Raw genomic sequence first — 20,892 nt, 5'->3', positions numbered from 1 at the left:
AAACAGTCTTTATTTGAAAAAATCTATTGTTACATATCTGAAGCTTTTTTCATCTCTCTACATAATCACCACGTTCATTTAAAGGTCTGTCGTATCTGTTCACAGCTTCAGAATTCCCATGTCCCATTCCATTCTCTTCTGCTGCTAGTTCATTAAGTCAAATGGTCGCTGCATTCAAACAAAAGACCGCTCCCGCATTTCCGCAGCACCACATTCCTCTTCCTCTTCCCAGAGTCAGCTGGCTTCTGTAACAAGTGTGCTCATAACGCTGTAAATGGAGGTTGCTAGAAGTCCTCCTTGTTTAGTTGGGATGGTCAAAAGAACTGCGTGATTGAAAATCCCGCTGACTGTGAGGTGAGGAGTGTTATTTGATTTCTGAAAACTCAAAAAGAGAAACCGGCACAAATTTACCGGCAACTGAAAGCAGTGTGTGTAGTGATAATGTAATGAACGAAAGAAATGTAAGAAAATGTGGAATGTTCAACAATGGACGAACGAATGCGCACGATAAAACTCGATCTGGACGCCAATTACTCATCACAGAAGACCTGAAGGGTGCAGTGAACGACAAAACAAGACAGACGCCTAACTCTAGATGACTTGCACATTTTGTTTCTCGATATTTCTCGTTCTTTGGGTTGTAACATTATGTCGCAACATCTCGGCTACAACAAAATTTGTGCACAATGGATTCTGCTGCAACTGAGTGACCGACACAAAGGTCAGAGAATGAGCTGAGTATTGACATTCTTGACGTGATATCATACAGACGGAGACGCCTTTCTTGATCGAATTATAACTAGTGATGATACTTGGGTCTCATATCACACCAGAGAGCAAGCACCAATCACTTGAGTGGCATCATCCATCATCACCAAAAAACAGGAAAATTCAGACTCTCTCAACATGAAAGGTCATGTCAACCGTTTTAGGATCGTAAAGGTGTTCTTTTGGTCTCTTTCATGTCAAAAGGCACTATGATCAATGCAAATCGTTATTGTGAGACTAAGAAAAGTACGGCGTGTCATCCAAAACAAGTGGCGAGAAGCGCTTTCTGGAGGAATTGTGCTTGATCACAACAATACTGACCCTCACACTGCTGTTGCGACTCAAGAATTGCTGGATCAATTCGGATGGGAAATTCTTGATCATCCACCCTATAGCAAACCCTGCTCCTAGCGATTTCCACTTTTCCCCAAGAATTTCTGGACGTTAAACGTTTTGGAAGTGCTGAAGAGTTGGAGAATGCATTGACCACCTGGCTTAATGAACTGGCGGTAGAAGAGTATAATATGGGAATTCTGAGGCTCGTGAACAGATACGACAAGTATTTAAATGAAGTGGTGATTATGTATAGAAGTGAGGGAAGCTTCAGGTATCTTAATAGAACTGTTTTTCCAATAATTATTGTGTTTTTCATTTTGTATAACTAAACGGTCTTTATTTTCTGGATGACTCTTGTACATCAAGACCAGTGGCTGCTCTTGAATTCTACAAGAGCAAAGTCACATTAGCAGTGGAGGCGAAATTGGGGTGCCCTCGCCCCACCCCACCCAGTGGCGGCTTTAGGATTTTAATTTTGGGTATGTCCGCTCCCTCTCTTATGGATACATATACGCATATAATTGATTAATGGCAATAGGAAATTACGTTTACATTAGTGGTTGGTGCTATTTGTTAAATAATTATCTATCATTAATATAAATGGTGGAAAATATATTTACTCTTTATTGTATCTTTAGCGTTTTTATATATATTTTTCAGAATTTTTGGGTAGGCCCGTGCCTAGCCGGCCTACCCGTTAAAACCGCAACTGATCCCACCCTCGCGCAGATTCACTCGAAGCTTTGGACTTCCGGTGATTTTATAGCAGTTTGACATTTTTAGAAGAAATTATGATGTGAGGCACAAGTATTACAGGTATAAAAATAACTAATTTGTTACTGCATAATAATTATCTTGCACTGAGACGCACTCCGGATTTTTTCCAAGGTGGCAAAATACCGAAGAAGTCAGTGGCGAATGCAGCCCGGGGCTAGCCCCCCAGCTTTTTGAGTAACAAAAATAATAATTTAAGCTATTATTTATATATTTTTGAAAGTTTATAGTAAATTCATGATATATGTATCATAGTCTGGGTTCTGGCTCCCCCTCCAGTTTTTATCTTCTAGATCCACCTCTAGATGAAAGGGAGACAAAAGACAGAGTTGTTGCCGCAGCATTATGCCCGAGTTCGAACTGATATAGTAACAATCACGTATCAGACGTTGTTGAGCACTCACAGTTATTGCTACTAAAAACTGATTGAAGATAATGACGGACTGGTGGCCTCCATGTTAAATAGTCCATTCGCCACACTACTTTTTAGATCAGTTTGACCTTTTACTTACGGTCGATCATGATGTGTACACGTGCCTGCTGTTTGGGTTGTAGAAATATTGCAAGACTTGTGCCAAATCTTTGTATATTTACGAGGAAGCCCCAAAATATACATGAAGTTCCGTAAGTCTAGCGGGGACCGAATTTACTGTACTCTATGAGTGTTCCTCGCCTTAAACCTACTGTGTATGACTTGACAATTGACTATTCCTTACTTAACTACAGTGGGTAATAAAAGTATTTGGATAGTTATACCTGAGATAGAAACACAAGAAAATACAATATATACAAGGCAATGTATTTATAGAACAAAATAATATTGGGGAATTAACACCAGAGGTATCATAGTTTATTTAACCTATTGAGTACTGCAATGTACTGCATTTGACAGCCGTGAGTGAAGGAAAAAGAAATAAGTAGGTAGGAGGGTAGCAAAAAATAGTATTTGGACAAAAGCTGTGTTCGCGAACAAATCACGCGAAAATAGGAGCTGAAGAGTTACTTAAGTGCATCTGGGTAGTCTATAAAGTAGGGTGAGCCAGTTCATAGCAGCTGAAGACGAAACCAGTATGATAGGGAGAAAACTGAGAGAAACAACGCTAGAGAAACGAGAGTTAATTGTGAAATTGTATGGGAAAGGTAAAAGTTACCGAGAAATTGGCCGTATAGTGTACAAGTTACCTTCCACTGTTGGTTATATTATAACGAAACTCAAAATAGAAGAAATACTACAAAATAAACCGCGAACAAGGAAGCTAAATCCCCGTCAAGAAAAGTACATCATTAGAACTGGGAAGAAAAATCCACGAACAAGTACAAGACAGGTGGCCACATGAGTCTCCCAGGACATGCAAGTCAACGTAGTCAACGTTATACCTCAAACAGTAAGAAATACGCTTAAAACAGCAGGTTTTCAAGGATGTGCAACAAGGATAGAAAACATACATTTCTCAGGCAAATAGAAAGAAAAGCCAGAATTTGCAAAGAAGTACCAAAATGAACATGTAGACTTCATACATGATGATTTTCACAAATGAAACTAAAATAAATTCATTTGGAAGTCATGGATACCAACATGTGTGGCGAAAGAAGAATAAAGCATTCCGAAAACAGAATATTGTTCCAACAGTTAAAATGGCAGCCGTTCAGTGATGGTCTGGGTGTGTGTAAATGCCAATGGAGTGAGAAATACCCATATGACTGATGGTATTATGATTGCGAGAGTATATTTGGAGATCTTAAAATCAAACTTAAAGGATAGCGCGCAAATTTGTTGCTTGGGTGATAAGTGGATGTTCCAACAAGATACAACCACAAGCATGTTCGCCAATGGATCCTTTACAATACTTCCTACTATCTGGAAACTCCGCTGCAATCACCAGATTTGAATCCACTGGAGAGAACCTATGGTTTCAACTAAAGAAAAATATTCGTAAATGCAACCCTACCAGCAGAGAACAGTTGATTCAGTATGTTCGACAGGAATGGGCCCAATTTGATTTACCATTTGTCGTAAATAAATCAGTTCAATGCCGAAATGTCTTCAATCAGACGTCGCAGCTAAGGGGTATCAGACAAAGTACTGAGAGGTCCTCTAGTTTTCATCTCATAAATTTTCTTATCTTCATTTTTCGTTGTGCCCAAATACTTTTTTTGTTGTACTGTCAACAATTGTTATCTTTCGTTCGATATTATAGTGTATAATTTTCAGATTTGTTAATATGTATACATGCAAACAAATGACCGTTTTTGTCCCTTGTTTCCAACATACAATCCAATCTATTATATTGTTATATACGCTGCAAAGTAACGGCTCTTTTGTTTTTGTGTGATGTGTCCAAATACTTTTTTTTACCCACTGTGTATTTTATAATTATTTTTTTGAATTACAAGTGTAACACTTTCTTTTTATGCTTGCCTTCACAGTAACATTCCAAAGGTTAAGCAATTTAAAAAGTAGCTTGCAAAATAATAATAAATAGTACGTGAACATACATCAGGTGTTATGAAATTCCGAAATTGTAAAGTGTATTATGAAGTATTTTATTTTTTTTCTTTCTTACTAATTTGTATATTAGAATTACGAAATTTGTATTTTTTTTAATGTGCTAGTTCTTCAACCCACGATTGCCAGACGACTTATAAGCAAGGGAAATGTTTTACCAAGTTCGGCTTCCAAGATCACCGTTTCTGTCTTTCTGAATCGAGTGTTTTTTTCTTTCTTATTAAATTCAAATGAAATCCCACAATTAGTATTTCTTTTAGAAAAAATGTTCCGGGACGGGCAGTACCTGCTGGTATTTCTATTTATTATATTATATACGTATTATTTTGGTCTTCGCCGGGAGGCACTCTCAGAGCTCCGGGGGGAGTGCCCCCCAAAAACGTGTCTAGAAGAAACACTGCCCACGATTATGCCGGTAGGTTAAAGGAGGCGGTGATGATGAGAAATTAATGAAATAGTTGAAGAAAGTGAGAAAGGAGAGAACCCCGTGAAAACCCACGCACACAGTGTGTTTGTCCACTACAAAGTTCACTTGGTGCGAGCTGGGATCGAACCAGGGACCCCAAGACTAGAGGTGAACGGTCTACCATTGAGTCACTGCGGCCTCTTTTTAAATTCAAATAACACTCCCACTTGCTTGGTAAAAATCGAATCTGGAACTACGTTGATAAAAGGCAGACGCCACATTACGGAATCACGTAGGCCTACATGAAGAAAATAAAGAAAGAATGAAAATTAGGACGAAAGTAGAATTTTCTGATAAACTCTCTATTCGTATTCTATATCCCATCTAAGACCTTGATCAATTGGTCTATGTAGGCTGCTGATGTCGCTTTATTCTTCGTTATGAATAAACATAAGGCTGTTGGAGAGAAGCCAAACGTCAAAGCAAGGCTTGTAGAATATGCAAAAGGTCAGTTCTTATCTGGATTAGCTACGAGATGGAGCACTATAGCTGGTTGCGAGATTGGTGGAGACTAGGCTATACAGGAAGTCCCTCTGGAGCTTATTATTGTGATGAATGTGTAAGTTGTTGGCAGCATGGTTTACATAACCGTGTGTATTTTTGTAGTAAAACAAGGTGAAACGCACAGATTAAAACTTGCTTATGAATACGATTTTGAAAAAATAAACATTTTACTGTTTCGCATCAGAAAATTTTTACAGTTTTTACATGTAAACACACTTTAATACAACTGTTCTTTTTCTTTCTGACTTTCTTTTTCTTTTTACTACTTCTTAAAATAGTTTATGTGCTTCAATAATATGAAGAGCGTTACAAGTTGTGGTTCAGTGTTATTTGTAATGTAAATTATCGTAGAAAGAAGCGATACTTAAATTACTAAATAACAACCATTAAAATGATGTCTAAAATACTGTTGTTCAAATACAGTAAAATTGTTTTAAAGTATTTTTGTAATTATTAGACTTCTAATGAATGAAGTGAAATCTTTAAGTTTTACGTCCGACGGTTATGTCAGCTAGGCTAAAGGAGACGGTGATGTTGAGAAATGAATGAAATTCTGGAATGAAGAAAGTGGGAGAACCCGGAAAAAACCCCGCACACGGTGTTTGCTTACCACAAAGTTCACTTGGCGCCTAAGCTATATATGTATGTGTTGGAAGTCATAAAGCGGCTATGCCTGTCCATCTGTTTGTCTGTGTGTGTCGGAGCAAAATCGGTAAAAGATATCAAGAAGGGGGTTTTTACAATCAATTCAACGACCCAATGGTACATTCTGTCTCCTGCATTAGCCTTCTATTCAGACCGGAAATGATTGAAATTATCCATTTGAGATTTCACCTTCTTTGCCATAGAATTAAAAGATAGCAGATAGCCAGAAAGTTTTTTTTTAAAAAAAAAAAAACGATTCAGGGCCTCAAGACAAAACAAATGATTACTACACGCAACACCCGGAAGTTGTTTAATTTTACTATTGTTGTTACAATACTGATTTACATAGAGCAAAAACGCTAAAATATATCGAGACGCAGTTTTTTGCTATCGATTCGGCATCCCAAGAGCAATCATCTCCTCGGTTAGCCATTTATTTAAACCAGAAGTGATAGAAATTAACAATTTCCGGTGAATTTATTTATCTCCATTGAACCAAAACTAATATATATATATATATATATATATTTGGTCTAGGAATTAATTCGTGCGGTTGGTACGCACACATTGAAGCTGTAGTACAAACACAAAATACATAAATACCTTAAGAAAAATATTGTCCATCGCTAGCCACCACTTTCGCCCATCTGTCAGGCAATGTACGGATTCCGTGGCGAAAGAAGTCCTCATCCTTGGAAGCGATCCAGTCAGAGACCCATGTTTCGATATCTTCTGAAGAAGTAAACCGCTGTCCAATCAAATCGTTGTTCATGCAATCGAACAAGTAGTAGTCCGAAGGAGCAACGTCTGGTGAATACGGCGGGTGGGGTAAAACTTCCCATCCGACATTTTCTAAATAGGTTTTGACCGGTTTTGCGACATGTGGGCGAGCGTTATCATGTTGAACAATAAGTTTATCATGTCTGTTCTCCCATTCTGGTCGTGTTCTGGCCAGAGCTTGCTTCAAACGCATTAATTGTCGTCGATAACGTTCTCCATTCATAGTTTCACCCGGTTGCAGCAGCTCATAGTACACCACACCTTTCATATCCCACCATATGCACAGCATAACCTTTGCACAGTGAATATCTCGTTTTGGTTGTGATGGACCTGGTTCACCTGGTTTCACCCAGGCCTTTTTTCGTTTAGGGTTCTCGTAATGGATCCACTTCTCATCACCCGTAATAATTCGATGCAGAAACCCCTTTCTGCTCTGTCGTTGAAGCAGCAATTCGCAAATGGTTTTTCGTCTTTCAACGTCTCTGTCTTTCAATTTTCATGTGGAACCCAATGTGACATCTTTTGAATCATTCCCATGGCTTTCAAGCGTTTGGAGACTGTTGTTTGATCAACGCCTAATGCTGCTGCAAGTTGTTCCTGCGTTTGACACGAATCCTGCTCGAGCAATGCTGTCAATTCTTCGTCTTGAAATTTTTTTGGCTGTCCAGCTCGCTCTTGGTCTGCCAAGCCGAAATCACCACTTCTAAACCGTGCAAACCACTTCTGACACGTTCGCTCAGCTAGAGCATGGTCACCATACACTTCCACCAAAATACGATGACTTTCAGTCGCACTTTTCTGCATGTTAAAGTAATGCAGCAGGACACCCCGCAAAAACACTTTATCAGGCACAAATTGCGCCATGTTCACTTCACTACAAACTGGTGTTGTTGACGCTTTAATCCACTGCCCTATACTACGAACTATACGCGATGACAGGGGTTTGGAACACACGTGTGGATACACGGAACTGTGGGATGCTCCGTTCGTTGCACGAATTAATTCCTAGACCAAATATATATATATACACTCTGTAAAGAAAAAATAGCGACACTTGCTCTAATATGGTTTTCTCAACATACTTTAATCAATATGAATTTTTACATGAATTCCTGATAATATTACAAGTCATATTCCTAATGAGCAGTTCATTCTTAATACTTGCGCCAGAGTTTCAGGCTTTTGACATGAATTTGGTGAATTTATATGCATATATAAGTAGCTATGTGTGTTTTGAGCAAAATCGTTTGTAGGAAGAGTAATTCATAAAACTGAAAAAGATCAACAACAATAGCAGAAAACAAGAAATGGAATTTCTTTAGGGTAAGACATATTGTGTGCAAACATCGAGAAGTACGATACACCAAACTAGTATTTTGTATGTGCACTATGGGCTTCCCGCATTGGTAACAAAGCTATTGCAAAATGCAACCTCGATATCACGGAATAACACCCGGATTATCTGTTCCTTGAATTCCATTCTATTTAAGATAGTTGTCTATTGAAATTTCTACTCATATTGATCCACAAATTTTCAACTGGATTCATGTCGGGTGAGTTTGTAGCCACACGAGTCTCTAAATAGTCATATTCTTGAACCACGTATTAACAATTTTGGCTCGGTGACATGAAGCATTATCGTCCTGGGAAAGGAAGTAGTCCATATCTTCTTCAGAAAAGGCATCTTTAGCTGTTGTAAGAACTTTACGTGCCACAATTTGATGATATTTTCGTGCATTAAACGATCCTTCACATATATCCGTCGTTCTGACGTCTTTAACGGTGAACCATGCCCATATCATCACTCAGTAACTGAATATTTGAATCTCTTAAACAAAATCCTTGTCAAGTTCCTTGCTTGTTCGTATCCACAACTTCACACCACTATCGTTTCCCACTATTCTAAACTTCTTTTCAATGAAGAAAACGACATGCTTTCAGTTGTCATAAGTCCAAGTTGTATATCGACTCACAAAACTACATGTTGAAGTCCTCTGTGTTTTGTCAGTTTCGACTTTCTACGCGGTTTTTTCTTTGTAATATCCTCTTCATACAGTCAAGACAATACAGTTGTACAAGTAACTGCAGTTCCAAGATCATGTCAAACTACAAAAGCGATTTTTTGGGAAATCACTCATTAAATCTGCGGTGCTATTGATTTCATTTAGCAATCTGCTCTGGGTGATGCTTTCTTTTTTCTTTCACACTGTTGACGAAGGGACGATTTGTTATGCTGTTTGCACTTGTGAATTACTCTTCCTGCCGTAGAATGATGGATTTTCAGAATTCCATCTATTCTTTTAGAGATTTGCCACAACTCACATTTCTTACCCATCTTATTTGTTTACAGTCTACATGTAGCAACAATATCACACACAAACAACACTGCACAACAAAAATTTTGCCACTTGACACACTGTCCAAACAATGAGAAAGCAAAGAACAATCATAAAATGCTATTTACCTCAGCCTACACATTACAAATGCAATGCAGAATTCTTACTACAATAATTTACGAGACGCACTCAGTGCCATCTATCGAAAATACTAGTGATACACAAACAATTGACAAGCGATGTCCTACACCACAGGTGTCACAGATAACGCAAATGAACTATCCCACTCTTCATTTCCTTCTATTCCTCTTCTAACGGGCTGCAACTATGGTTTTATGTGTAAGTTAGTTTAAGAATTGAGGTGTCGCTATTTTTTCTTTACAGAGTGTATATATATATATATATATATATATATATATATATATATATATATATATATATATATATATATATATATATATATATTTGAATCGTTTCACGATCCCAAGAGTAGAAATCACCTTATCCATTAACCCTCTATTGAAACTGGAAGTGGTAAAAATCAAATCGCCATAGAACAAAAACGGTAAGAGACAGCGAGTAGCGTTTTTGGCAAACGAGTCAGCATCTCGAGACAACATATTATGATTATCCACAACACCCGGAAGTGGTTCAAACTTACTAGTACTTCTAATTCCATTACTGATTTTTATAGAGCAAAAACGGAAAAATATATCGAGAAGCTGTTTTTTTGCAATCGATTCAGCGCCCCAAAAGTAGGTTTAATCTCCTCGGTTAACCTTCTATTCAAACTAGAAGTTGTTCAGGTCAACCGTTTCCGGTTTCAACGTTCCGCGTCATAGAACATGAACGGTAGTAGATACCGAGGAGCGTTTCTTTTTTTCTTTTTTTTTCAATTGATTCAACATTCCAATAGTTGATTCCATCTCCTCAGTTAACCATCTATTCAAACCGAAAATAGTAGAAATAAGCTATTTCCGGTTTCAGCGTTTTTCCTATACAACAAAAACCTATTAGATAGCAAGAAGCAGCTTCTTGCAGTCGATTCAGCGTCTCACCAAAACATATCATTAGCCGCGATAGTATATCGAAACCAGAAGTGGTTGAAATTTACTAGTACTTCCGGTTTCAATACTTATTTTCATTGAGCAAATATGGTAAGAGATATCAAAAGGGAGTTTCTTGACAGATTCTGCGTTCCAAGATTGAGTTTTATCTCTAAATTGATTTCTGTCTTCAAAGCGGAAGTGGTAAAATTTTGCGATTTTCAGTTACATTCTGATCGCGTAATGGATAAAAATGGAAATAGGCATCAACAACCAGTTTTCAATATGGATTCAGAACCGTAGGAACATGTGTCATCTGTGATTCTATTTCTCTGTTGCAACCGGAAGTGAAAGACTATAGAGCAAAAACAGTAAGATATAGCGAGTAATGGCATTTTGATATGTATTTGGTTTCCGAGGAACAAGTTCTATCCTTTATTGCTCTATTACGACCAGTAGATATTTATAAATGTACTACTTCAAGTTTGAGTATTAAATTAACATAATTTGGAAGTCTAATGCAGTGTCACACTGTAAAACGACATTCACTTGTTAAGAGAATGAAATGTTTCTGATTTTCATTTACTGCATTTTTAGTTGTGTCTTGAGTTTTAGGAGCAGCAGGGCGTCATTTAGGGAGGGCTGGAGGGGGCAATTGCCCCCCCCAAGAGTTTAAGAAATACATATACTTTAATCGGTTGACTACTAATATACTAGTACAAAACGTGAAAGTCTTATGTCGGTTGTGCTCTTGCCCTCTGAAATGACGCCCCTGAAGAGCAGTATTCTGGAAAGCTGAACTGTCATATAAGAATAGGAGAGGAAAGTACTCTGGTTATCCATTTAAACAGTGGCGGACGCTGAGAGGGGTTTAATCCTCTTCTACAAGATATATATATATATATATATATATATATATATATATATATATATATATATATATCGGGTGTTGCAAAATAAGTGTTACAACTCTTGGGAGGTGAATCCTGCCACTGAAACAAGAAAAAAAGTTCTCTTGAACTTTCGGCTATCGGACATAGTTTCAGATCTACAAGGTGCCGAAAGCGTGGGAAAATGACTTTCGGACGCCAATAGTTCGGAAACTATCCAACGTAAAGAGGGCGGGTAAAAAATTCACTGAAGAAATCATACTTGCTGTATTAAATTTTGCATGTTTCACAATCCTACCATGCACGCGCAAGAGATTCCCCAAACGAACGTAGGGAGTCCCGGATAATCTGCTAAATGAAAGTTGGTCTAAATGGATATGAATTGATGGGGTTTCTACCAGGTAACAATAATTCGTTTGTATTAAGTCGATATCTGGAACAATTACAAAATGGCGGACACTTTCATGCTCGTTGTGTGTGGTTGCATAATCGCCAGGTACACATGCTGGCCAACAGTGAAGTTCTGAGTATTAAGGATTAGCGTCAAGAACATGAAAGTCAATTCACCAATAATATTCCCTCAAACCGACGAAATATGATGTGCACGGTTGCATATCAATAAGGATGCAACAACTGAGGCCAAGTTGAAATTGTGCACGGGGACTCACTAAGAAACTGGGTAAACTAAATGAATGTCTCTAGTGGGATAACATGATCGATGTTGAAATGCGGACAATTTGTGTGTTGATATCGATAGTGGAGAAATGTCAACATGTGCCACTATTGCTGGGACACCGTCTCACGTGGGAAAAATAGGAAAATAACTACTCGGGTCTTGAATCTGAGGCCGTGGGCTCCCAGTAGGATTGGAAACTGCGACCACGCGATCGAAAGCGAGCGCTCTAGCCCTGAGACTCGAGGGAGCCTGACTTTCTCTGTATACATTTCTTTGAGGAGTACCCACTTTGTTTGGCAAGCGCTCTTGTACAGCCTCCCGACATGCTTGTGTGTTACATTTTGTTACTCCTACTGCACAGTTGTAAACAATCAGAGTTTTATGACGTTTCTTCCTATTTCTCATGTCGTTTTTTATTTTCCATATGTGTTATGTTCCAGCTGTAGTGTTACATGCCAAATTGGTTCATTTTCGTCTTTGTCGTGGCATGTGTACTGTGTGTAAGTTACATATTTCTGGAGGTATTTTGATATCGAGTACGTCATATGTCCCAGAAGACGTGAGACATGATACAAGTTTGTTATTTTCACACTTTATCACAATTTGAACCATGGATTAAGACATTTCTTTTCATATGTGTCGACTATGGGACAATGTCCCAAACAAAGTGGGACATTCATACAATCTTGTTCTAGTTACGTTCTACCAAAAAGTGCACCAGATGTAATAGCAGAATGTACAACGTTATTTTCCTAGTTTTCGCATGTGAGACGGTGTCCCAGCAGAAGTGGGTATACGGACAAAATCTCGAGGCCGAAACATCGCCGCCCAAAATCTCGCCGGCCAAAACCTCGCGGGACAAAATCTCGCCGGGCCAAAACCTCGCGGGACAAAATCTCGCCGGGCCAAAACCTCGCCGCCCAAAACCTCGCGGGACAAAATCTCGCCGGGCCAAAACCTCGCCGCCGAAAATCTCGCGTGGCCGAAACCTCGCCGCCCAAAACCTCGCGGGACAAAATCTCGCCGGGCCAAAACCTCGCCGCCCAAAGTCTCGCCGTGCCAAAACCTCGCCGCGAATGAAACTTTTCTTTAAAATTTACCCAATGTGTTTCCTAATATGCAATTCCACATTAATAATAATAATAATAATAATAATAATAATAATAATAATAATAATAATAATAATAATAATAGTAAGATACAAAACATCGTGTGCGTGGGCTTTCTCGGGTTATTCCCGTTTCCTCCCACTTTCTTTATTCGATCATTTCCTTCATCCTGCTCTTCTACGTCTCCTTTAACCTATAGGACATAATCAAGGGACGTAGTAAAAACTCATATATTGTTTCATATTTTCATAAATATTATTAGATTTTTGTTAAAATTTTAAGTTTTTGGATGTTCCAAAGTTCACGAAACTAACCTCGTTAGTTGTCTTTACTTTCCTTATGCAGACTTTCTTTCCCTATAACCAGTTTAAAAACATCCTGTCGCCCTACCTTCACATTGAAATCCTCTAATACAGAAATAGAATTTTCATATGGTATCGCGGGACTTGGTCAAATACCCGTGATACTTCTTCTGAAACAACGTCTTTTATACCGTCATCCTTATCATCTGTTGGAACATTTACATTTTGGTCAAGCGAGATTTTGGGTATGGCGATATTTTGGGGCGCGAGGTTTTGGCCCGGCGAGATTTTGGCCCGCGACGTTTTGGGCGGCGAGGTTTTGGCCAGGCGGGGTTTTGGCCCGGCGAGATTTTGGGCGGCGAGGTTTTGGCCTGGCGAGGTTTCGGTCTGGCGAGATTTTGGCCCGCGAGGTTTTGGGAGGCGAGGTTTTGGTCCGCGAGGTTGTCGCCGCGAGGTTCTGGCCGCGAGGTTTTGTACCCAAACCGCAGAAGTGGGACATGTTGACATTTGTCCATTAGCTACATGTCGATATAAACACACACATTGACCACATTTCAATATCGATCATGCGATCCCACTAGAGACATTCATTTAGTTTACCCAGTTTCTTAGTGAGTCCCTTTGCACAATTTCAACTTGGTCTCAGTTGTTGCATCCTTATTGGTATGCAACCGTGCACATCATATTGCGTCGGTTTGAGGGAATATTATTGGTGAATTGACTTTCATGTTCTTCACGCTAATCCTTACATTTATGACGCTTTGAACTCACGTTTACTGAGTATGAGTGCATTTCTGGCCATTTTCCGTTACGTGTTCCACACATGTGAATCACCCTGCTACATCTTTTGTGCTTCACCGGCACTCCAGATGTCTTTCTAGAGCATTTGAGTACAAATTCGCTACACTTAATACTCAGAACTTCACTGTTGGTCAGCATGCGTACCTGGCGATTATGCAACCACACACAACGAGCATGAAAGTGTCCGCCATTTTGTAATTGTTCCAGATATCGACTTAATACAAACGAATTATTGTTACCTGGTAGAAACATCATCAATTCATATCCATTTAGACCAACTTTCATTTAGCAGATTATCCGGAACTCCCTACGTTCCTTTCGGGAATCCCTTGCGCGTGCATGGTAGGATTGTGAAACATGCAAAATTCAATACAGCAAGTATGATTTCTTCAGCGAATTTTTTACCCGCCCTCTTTACGTTGGATAGTTTCCGAACTATTGGCGTCCGAAAGTCATTTTCCCACGCTTTCGGCACCTTGTAGATCTGAAACTATGTCCGATAGCCGAAAGTTCAAGAGAACTTTTTTTCTTGTCTCAGTGGCAGGATTCACCTCCCAAGAGTTGTAACACTTATTTTGCAACACCCGATATATATTAAATACACTTTTATCATATCAACCGATTTAAGCCCCACAGGTCGAAAACTACCTACTTCCGTATTTTGTTATTGCTAAAGCTTAAATATTTGCTCCGCTCCCCTCGGTTCGTTTTCGACCCAGTATCATAATTAGCCAATGGGAGATCAACAAAAAGAAATGACACTAAATTCATCAAGAATAGGTCAAAACTATCTATTTTCCAAAATAAATCGAAGTATAAAACAAAAAAGATAAGGATTATATGGGTTAAGGTGTGTATACTTTAATCCTGAAACGATATGAACGTGGGTGTGTGAGCTGTTCTTCTTCATTGATGAAATTCTGCGCATGTTATTTCATATAGTATGCGGCAAAACAAGCAGTACTGAAATCACAGTGTTGACACTTCTTTGTTTATTTGTTGTACAGCATAATGAAACATAATAAATGTTATAAAATGGATGACAAATGTTATTCAACACATATTGAAAATTTAAGAGGAATCGCACCTGAACATCATGTGTTCAAAATGTTTACCATTACGTCGCATACATTCTTTATAGTAGTCCTGTAGATTGATGAACATGTTAGTGATCGCAGGTTGCTGGAACGACAAAACAGATGATAGAATCTTCTTTCTTATCTCCGGTGTAGTAGTGGGGGGTTATCTGTTCGAAAAATTGCTTCGTTCGGCATCTGGAGCCGTAAGGTCAGGGAAGTGGGGAGGATATGGAAAACGCGTTTTACGGGAAATCAAGTGACATCTAATTCTCTTGGGCAGAAGGGCAAGTGACTCATTTGCAGTGTGGGCAGTACTTCCGTCTTGCTGCATCCATTGTTGTTGCAACGACAGATTTTTGGTGCGGCAAAAACCGCACAAATTGTACAAGAATGAGTCAATAACGACCTCTTGCAGGTATAAGTAATGTAGCAGAAATAATAGTCTAGTTAATCAAATATTACATAAAAGCGTTCTATGAAAAAAAAGTTATGTTGAAAAGAAGCTGCCTTATTTTTTAATACAGAAATAATTTGTGTAATAAAAAGTTAACTGAATATGACATAAATAGTTTATAAACTGCCGACTCTTAGACTATCCTATTAAAGTCATTGGTCGGGTCTTTGGATTAGATATAAGTTTAGTGCCCCTTTCAGCAGCTAGTCTATATGAGAAGTTGACTTACAGTTTAACATTGAATCAAAATTATATCAGTTCCTACCAGGGATCGAATCCGGATCTCTTTACACTGAAGTGCGTACGCTAACCATTTAGCTACGAGAAAGCTTTTGGTTGATTGGAGTTTAACGTCTCTTCATTGTTTTGTCTACAGGAAACGGGCACTACTGTTCAAAGTGGAATGCAGACCTATTCGGTTCTGTGTCCATTGCAAGTATACCCCACTAGAAATTAAATCCACAGAAAGATTTTAGCGTTAGCCACGAGGGATCGCGTATCAGAAATTATGTTTGGTTAATTACTATTGATATTCGGAAATCGAAAAGCAAACAAACACAAACAAACAAAACAAAAACAAAAAAAAAAAAAAACTGCTGTATTGTTTGAGAGTCCTTTGCCTATGTTGTTGAAATCCGGGATTTGATTGTCAGTGGGTCTTGTATTTCGGAGCTTACATTAAGATATGTGTTTAGCCTCTTTTAGCTTCCTGTGAAATGAAATGTTAAATTCCAAACAAACATACTATTTTTTCCTTCTGAAAATACGTTCAATAAATTAAATTATAATTATTAAGAAATGCATTGATCTACTTCAATAAGAGAAAACTAATCACATTGTATACAATTAATATAAATGATTTTAAAATTATTAATATATTTGAAGCTTTTTTTGTGAAAAAAGCTAGATACTTTTCATTTTAGCTAGTTAAAAATTCTTTCACATAATTTGTTTCAACCTAATTTTATTGCTGATAAGTAGTTGACAGTTACAATCAGCGTCTGTAGATTAAATCTAAGATCTTATTTAAGAAATTAAGAAGTTGAGTGAATTCATTTCGAGATGTTATATCTGGATTTTACAATTGTTGTATTTAAAAATGTTCCCCTTTGGAGGGGAAAAATTCTAACTCTTCTTTCTACAATTCTGGTCCTACCAAATAGATGAGTACAAAATAAAAAAAGTGTTAAATTGCTTTTATGTAGCCGCGCGTGCCATTGACGTATGTCTTTCTAAGTTCGATACCTGGTGTCTTCCTAAGTTCGAATTTTTAGTGTTACATCTACATTGTTAGACAATAAAAGCTCTGAAGAAGTACTTGAATTTGGGTGTAGCGAAGAAAAAGCATAAAATAACAGCGGTAGAATTTGATGTTTGACTATACATGTTCCATTTCATAGCCTTCAACCAAAAATATCTACTTTTATCCCCCTTTATCTTCTAAATTATTGATTCGACGAAAAAAATGTATAGGACTATTTTAGTAGAAATTTAATTTTATTGAAAAGTTTTTTGCTAAACCCCATCGTTTTTTTATAAATATTAAGGAAAACCTTGAAACACCTATCTTTAAACCACCATCTGCTGACCCCACCTTAGGGGACTTTTAGTATGTCTTTTAAGGCATTCCCCCTATAGCTGTACCAAATTTCAAAACTACACGATTTATTTTTTCTATTTTTCCTTCGTTTACTGGACTAGATACAACAAAGTATAATTCGGGAACGCAACAGGAACAGCCCAAAACATTCGTACGAAACGTAAAGGGGCAGTTGATCAGAGCACAACAATCAAATGGTTCCAAAAATTTTGCTTGAGTTGCAAGGACTCCGCCAAAACCGTCTTTAGTATTAAGGTCTTAAACAGTCAGCGACAAAAGTTTTTTCCATGTGGTAAAATTAGTTTTGTAAATAACTTCAAAATGAAAGGACGGTCTGAAGCAATTTTCTTTAAATTGGTAATTTTCGGTACGTTCCAGCCCTACCACCATTATTTCCAAAATAAATTTTACTAAACGGAAAATAAAAGCTTTCGTCGCTGACTGTATCACACCATAAATACAAATTCAATCATAAGCATTCGCAGGTAAGCTCGGTGTCTTAGAGTCCAGTGTAGATCATTTTCATGACTTTGGCAAAAACATCCGGATCTCCCAAATTGTGCGTGTAAGCACAGATGCGAGTGGATAGAAAACCTGCGTGATCTGCGTTCCAGAAGAGAATAACATTGTGCGACGAAAAGAGAATATTTTTCCAAAATCTAATGTTATAAGCAGTCGTTGAACAAGTACCAGATGCCGGTATATACAACTAAACCTGGGAGTTTCGAACACAAGGTGATGCTCTGCATCTGGTAGAATTATGAGCGGTTAATTCACTACAGATTCATTCTGGACAGTCAAACCATGACTACCAATTTTCACACCAAACAGTTGAAGCGATTATTTGCCATTGTATGCCAAAAATACCTTACATTGTTGAACAAAAAGCTATTCGTTTTGAAACAACACAACGCTAAATCTCATACCCATCTAACGACTCGGAATAAACTTCAGGAACTTGATGTAATATAATACCGACGTCCCACTCTCGGATTATTGCTTTTTTCTGTTCCATGGCTTACTTCCTGTACTCGCGTTGCTTCAACAACGAAAATGATGTGGAACCTACGGTGCAGAGCCTTTCCTCGAAGAACAAGAATTGGCTTCAGATGGTGCAACGCGATTGCCTCTATATTGAGTGTTGGGCTGCTTTCGTTGTAACTTGTTTCATAAAGCAAGTAAATGACCGACATATTGCGAACTTTCGACTCATCTTTGAATAACTGCTGCAGAAGGAAACTGGGAATATTCCTGAACTCTATACACTACCTCTTGCCAACCGAATTCACGAATTCTTTTTGGCGCTAAGTCCAAATAAATCGATTTAACATCAAGTTGTGAACCTTTTTTTATAGATCGGTGTTGTGACATAAAGCAAATAGTAATAAGTGAAAGTAAATAAAAATTCTTAGTATTTAGGTATAGTAAAAATGTTTTACCTATAGTAGAACGATTCAGTTAAAAAGTAACTTTTAAAAATATTAATTTTTAAATAGAAAGAAAAAAGCATGGGTTATGACAAGATATAATTAATTGCAGCTTTACTGAGATTTAGTGAGCTTTGAATCCCAAATTTATGCTTTTGAGGAAAAATTCTTTCATCCTGCAGAAAAAATTGTAAAATATTGTGCATTAAATTTTATTGGTAGATAAAAATTCCATATTCAACTAAAACAATTTTCAAATAAAATTTTATTAATAGTTGGATAAACCTCCATAATTAATATTTGTATAGTTTGAAAAGATCAAATGAAAAACTAATGTATGTAACTTTTTTCTTGGAAATATGAATTTTAAAATATACATATCAATACTGACTATTTTCAGTATATTTTTAGAAACTTTGGTTGCTTCAATCTAAAATGAGACTTTTTGGGGGGAGGCGGGATGATTTACTGTAATTTTCTGTTGCAATTAAGGAACTATAAAAACCTCGTATGTCTGTTGTCTGTTGGCCTCTTTGATTGTAACATTGACATTGACAAGTGCTGTTTTCTTTTCAAAGTAACCCCTTTCGTATTATGCTATACGGAATTAAAGGAATAAAAATTAAAGGTTGTAATTTTTTCACTGATATCTGAGCGTATATATTAATCTGAACCATCAACAGTAAGTGTTGATTTTGAATAGCTCACGTTAGATTTTCGGTACTTACTGACTTGACGGTTTTTAAGAATTTGTTTTTATCATAAACTACCTCGGATTTTTAATTATTCTGAAATTCATATATATATATATATATATATATATATATATATATATATATATATATATATATATATATATATATATATATATATATATATATATATCCTAGTGAAGAAAAATCAGGAAAGATAAATAGAAAACAGTAATCTGCTGCCGTGTTTTATGACTATGATATATCTTCTAATAAAATATCACTTACTTTATAAATATAAAGAATAATTTACTTATTTTTTATGTAACATGGTGAAGAAACTAATGATAACACCTGTAGTTCGCAACAATTAAAATACTTAAGGAACTAATACTGAGGGTGCGTATGGAGAGCCTGGTTTGTTAGAAGTGGTTAGGCGATCATATGTAGTGCGTCAGACGGAGTAGAATGAAGGCATATATTGAAGCGGGGAGGTTGTGGTAATGCAATACCTGAAAATATTTTAAGTTTCAGAGAGGCCAAATTGTCAATTTTAAGTGTAGCTAAGGTGGACATTGTGTTATATGTGTCGCGGGAAACAGTATCCAAAGAGATAACGACCTACAGAATTCACCATAAAAATCATCTGCGAAGAGTCATAGTATTCAAGAGCATTGTTACTAAAGACCGTGGAGCGAACACAGCTAAAGTAACTACGGACTGCATTGAAACAGCCTATTGTGACAATCAATCCGACGCGAATTGTATAATCTGAATATCCGTGGTCGAGTTACAATTTCCAAACAATTGACCACCGCTACCAATGCTTTACGGTGAAGAAAATGGACTGTCGGTGATTGGGAACGCGTAACATGATCCAGTTAGTTCTCTTTCACTTTATATGTTTATGTATGGTGGATGCCCATACAAACCCAGCTGTGTTAAGGCGTTGTCTCATAAACATAGGGATGAACTATAACATCTCCTTTGGCACCCTTAATTCTGAAACCTCAACATTATGGAATTAAGGGTGTCAGTTGTGGAACTCGGAATCTGTATCAGATATTCTCCTCTATCCTTATTGACAGAACTGAGTGCTGTGCTGCATGAGAAATTGTACAGTATTTCTCTGAAAACTATTCATGATTTACATGCCTTTATTCCAAGACGAATCAGAGCTGTTCTGCAGCCAAACGGTGGTCCCATGTCATATTAATAAGTTAAGTTGCAATTTCTTCAGGTGCTTCCATTATTTTGACAACCATCTGTACATAATTTTTAAACAAACAAAATTAATAATATTTGTAGAGAAATATTTATGGCTATTAGATGAGTCATCCTGGCACTTTTTTTAAACAAGTAGTCACTGACAATCTGAACCTAAGTAGTTACAATTAGAGAAATCCGAAATAATTATTATTTTTTCTAATTTTTAAAAGTAAAAATAATTCTTGAAATGCCTAGTAGCAATAGATATGTTATATATTTCCTTAACATTTAACAAGACTAAAATTTTAATTGTTATATATCAGTAACTTCGCACCTTAGTATGAGTAGTTTTTAATTAATACTTTGTGATGGGGAAATAAGTATTTGTATTTTAACTTGGAAGTGCATGTTGTATCTATTATCTAATACATGAACGCAGAAATAATTAGCATGTAGTATTAAAAGTGCATGTTTGTTGCATTGAGATAATTG

General features: G+C 37.2%; 1 protein-coding gene across 19 annotated transcripts in view; it reads left to right on the top strand.

Annotated features, from left to right (window-relative positions):
* Positions 1-20,892, top strand: part of l(1)G0196 (inositol hexakisphosphate and diphosphoinositol-pentakisphosphate kinase) — a 331,048-nt gene that overhangs the window by 33,735 nt on the left and 276,421 nt on the right. Inside the window, exon 1 of one of the 19 annotated variants that reach the window (XM_081736361.1) lies at positions 5,325-5,409. The exons of the other annotated variants lie outside the window; for them this stretch is intronic. Coding sequence (XP_081592487.1) covers positions 5,326-5,409 — 84 coding nt within the window. The 5' untranslated portion in view covers position 5,325. Of the gene's footprint in view, positions 1-5,324; positions 5,410-20,892 lie in introns of those variants that run through there. 19 annotated transcript variants of the gene reach the window in all.

The sequence above is a fragment of the Thermobia domestica genome, chromosome 13, assembly GCF_964235325.1.
Source record: "Thermobia domestica chromosome 13, izTheDome1.hap1.1, whole genome shotgun sequence".
Classification (NCBI taxonomy): Eukaryota; Metazoa; Arthropoda; class Insecta; order Zygentoma; family Lepismatidae; genus Thermobia; species Thermobia domestica.
This window is presented reverse-complemented; position numbering and strand designations above follow the sequence as displayed.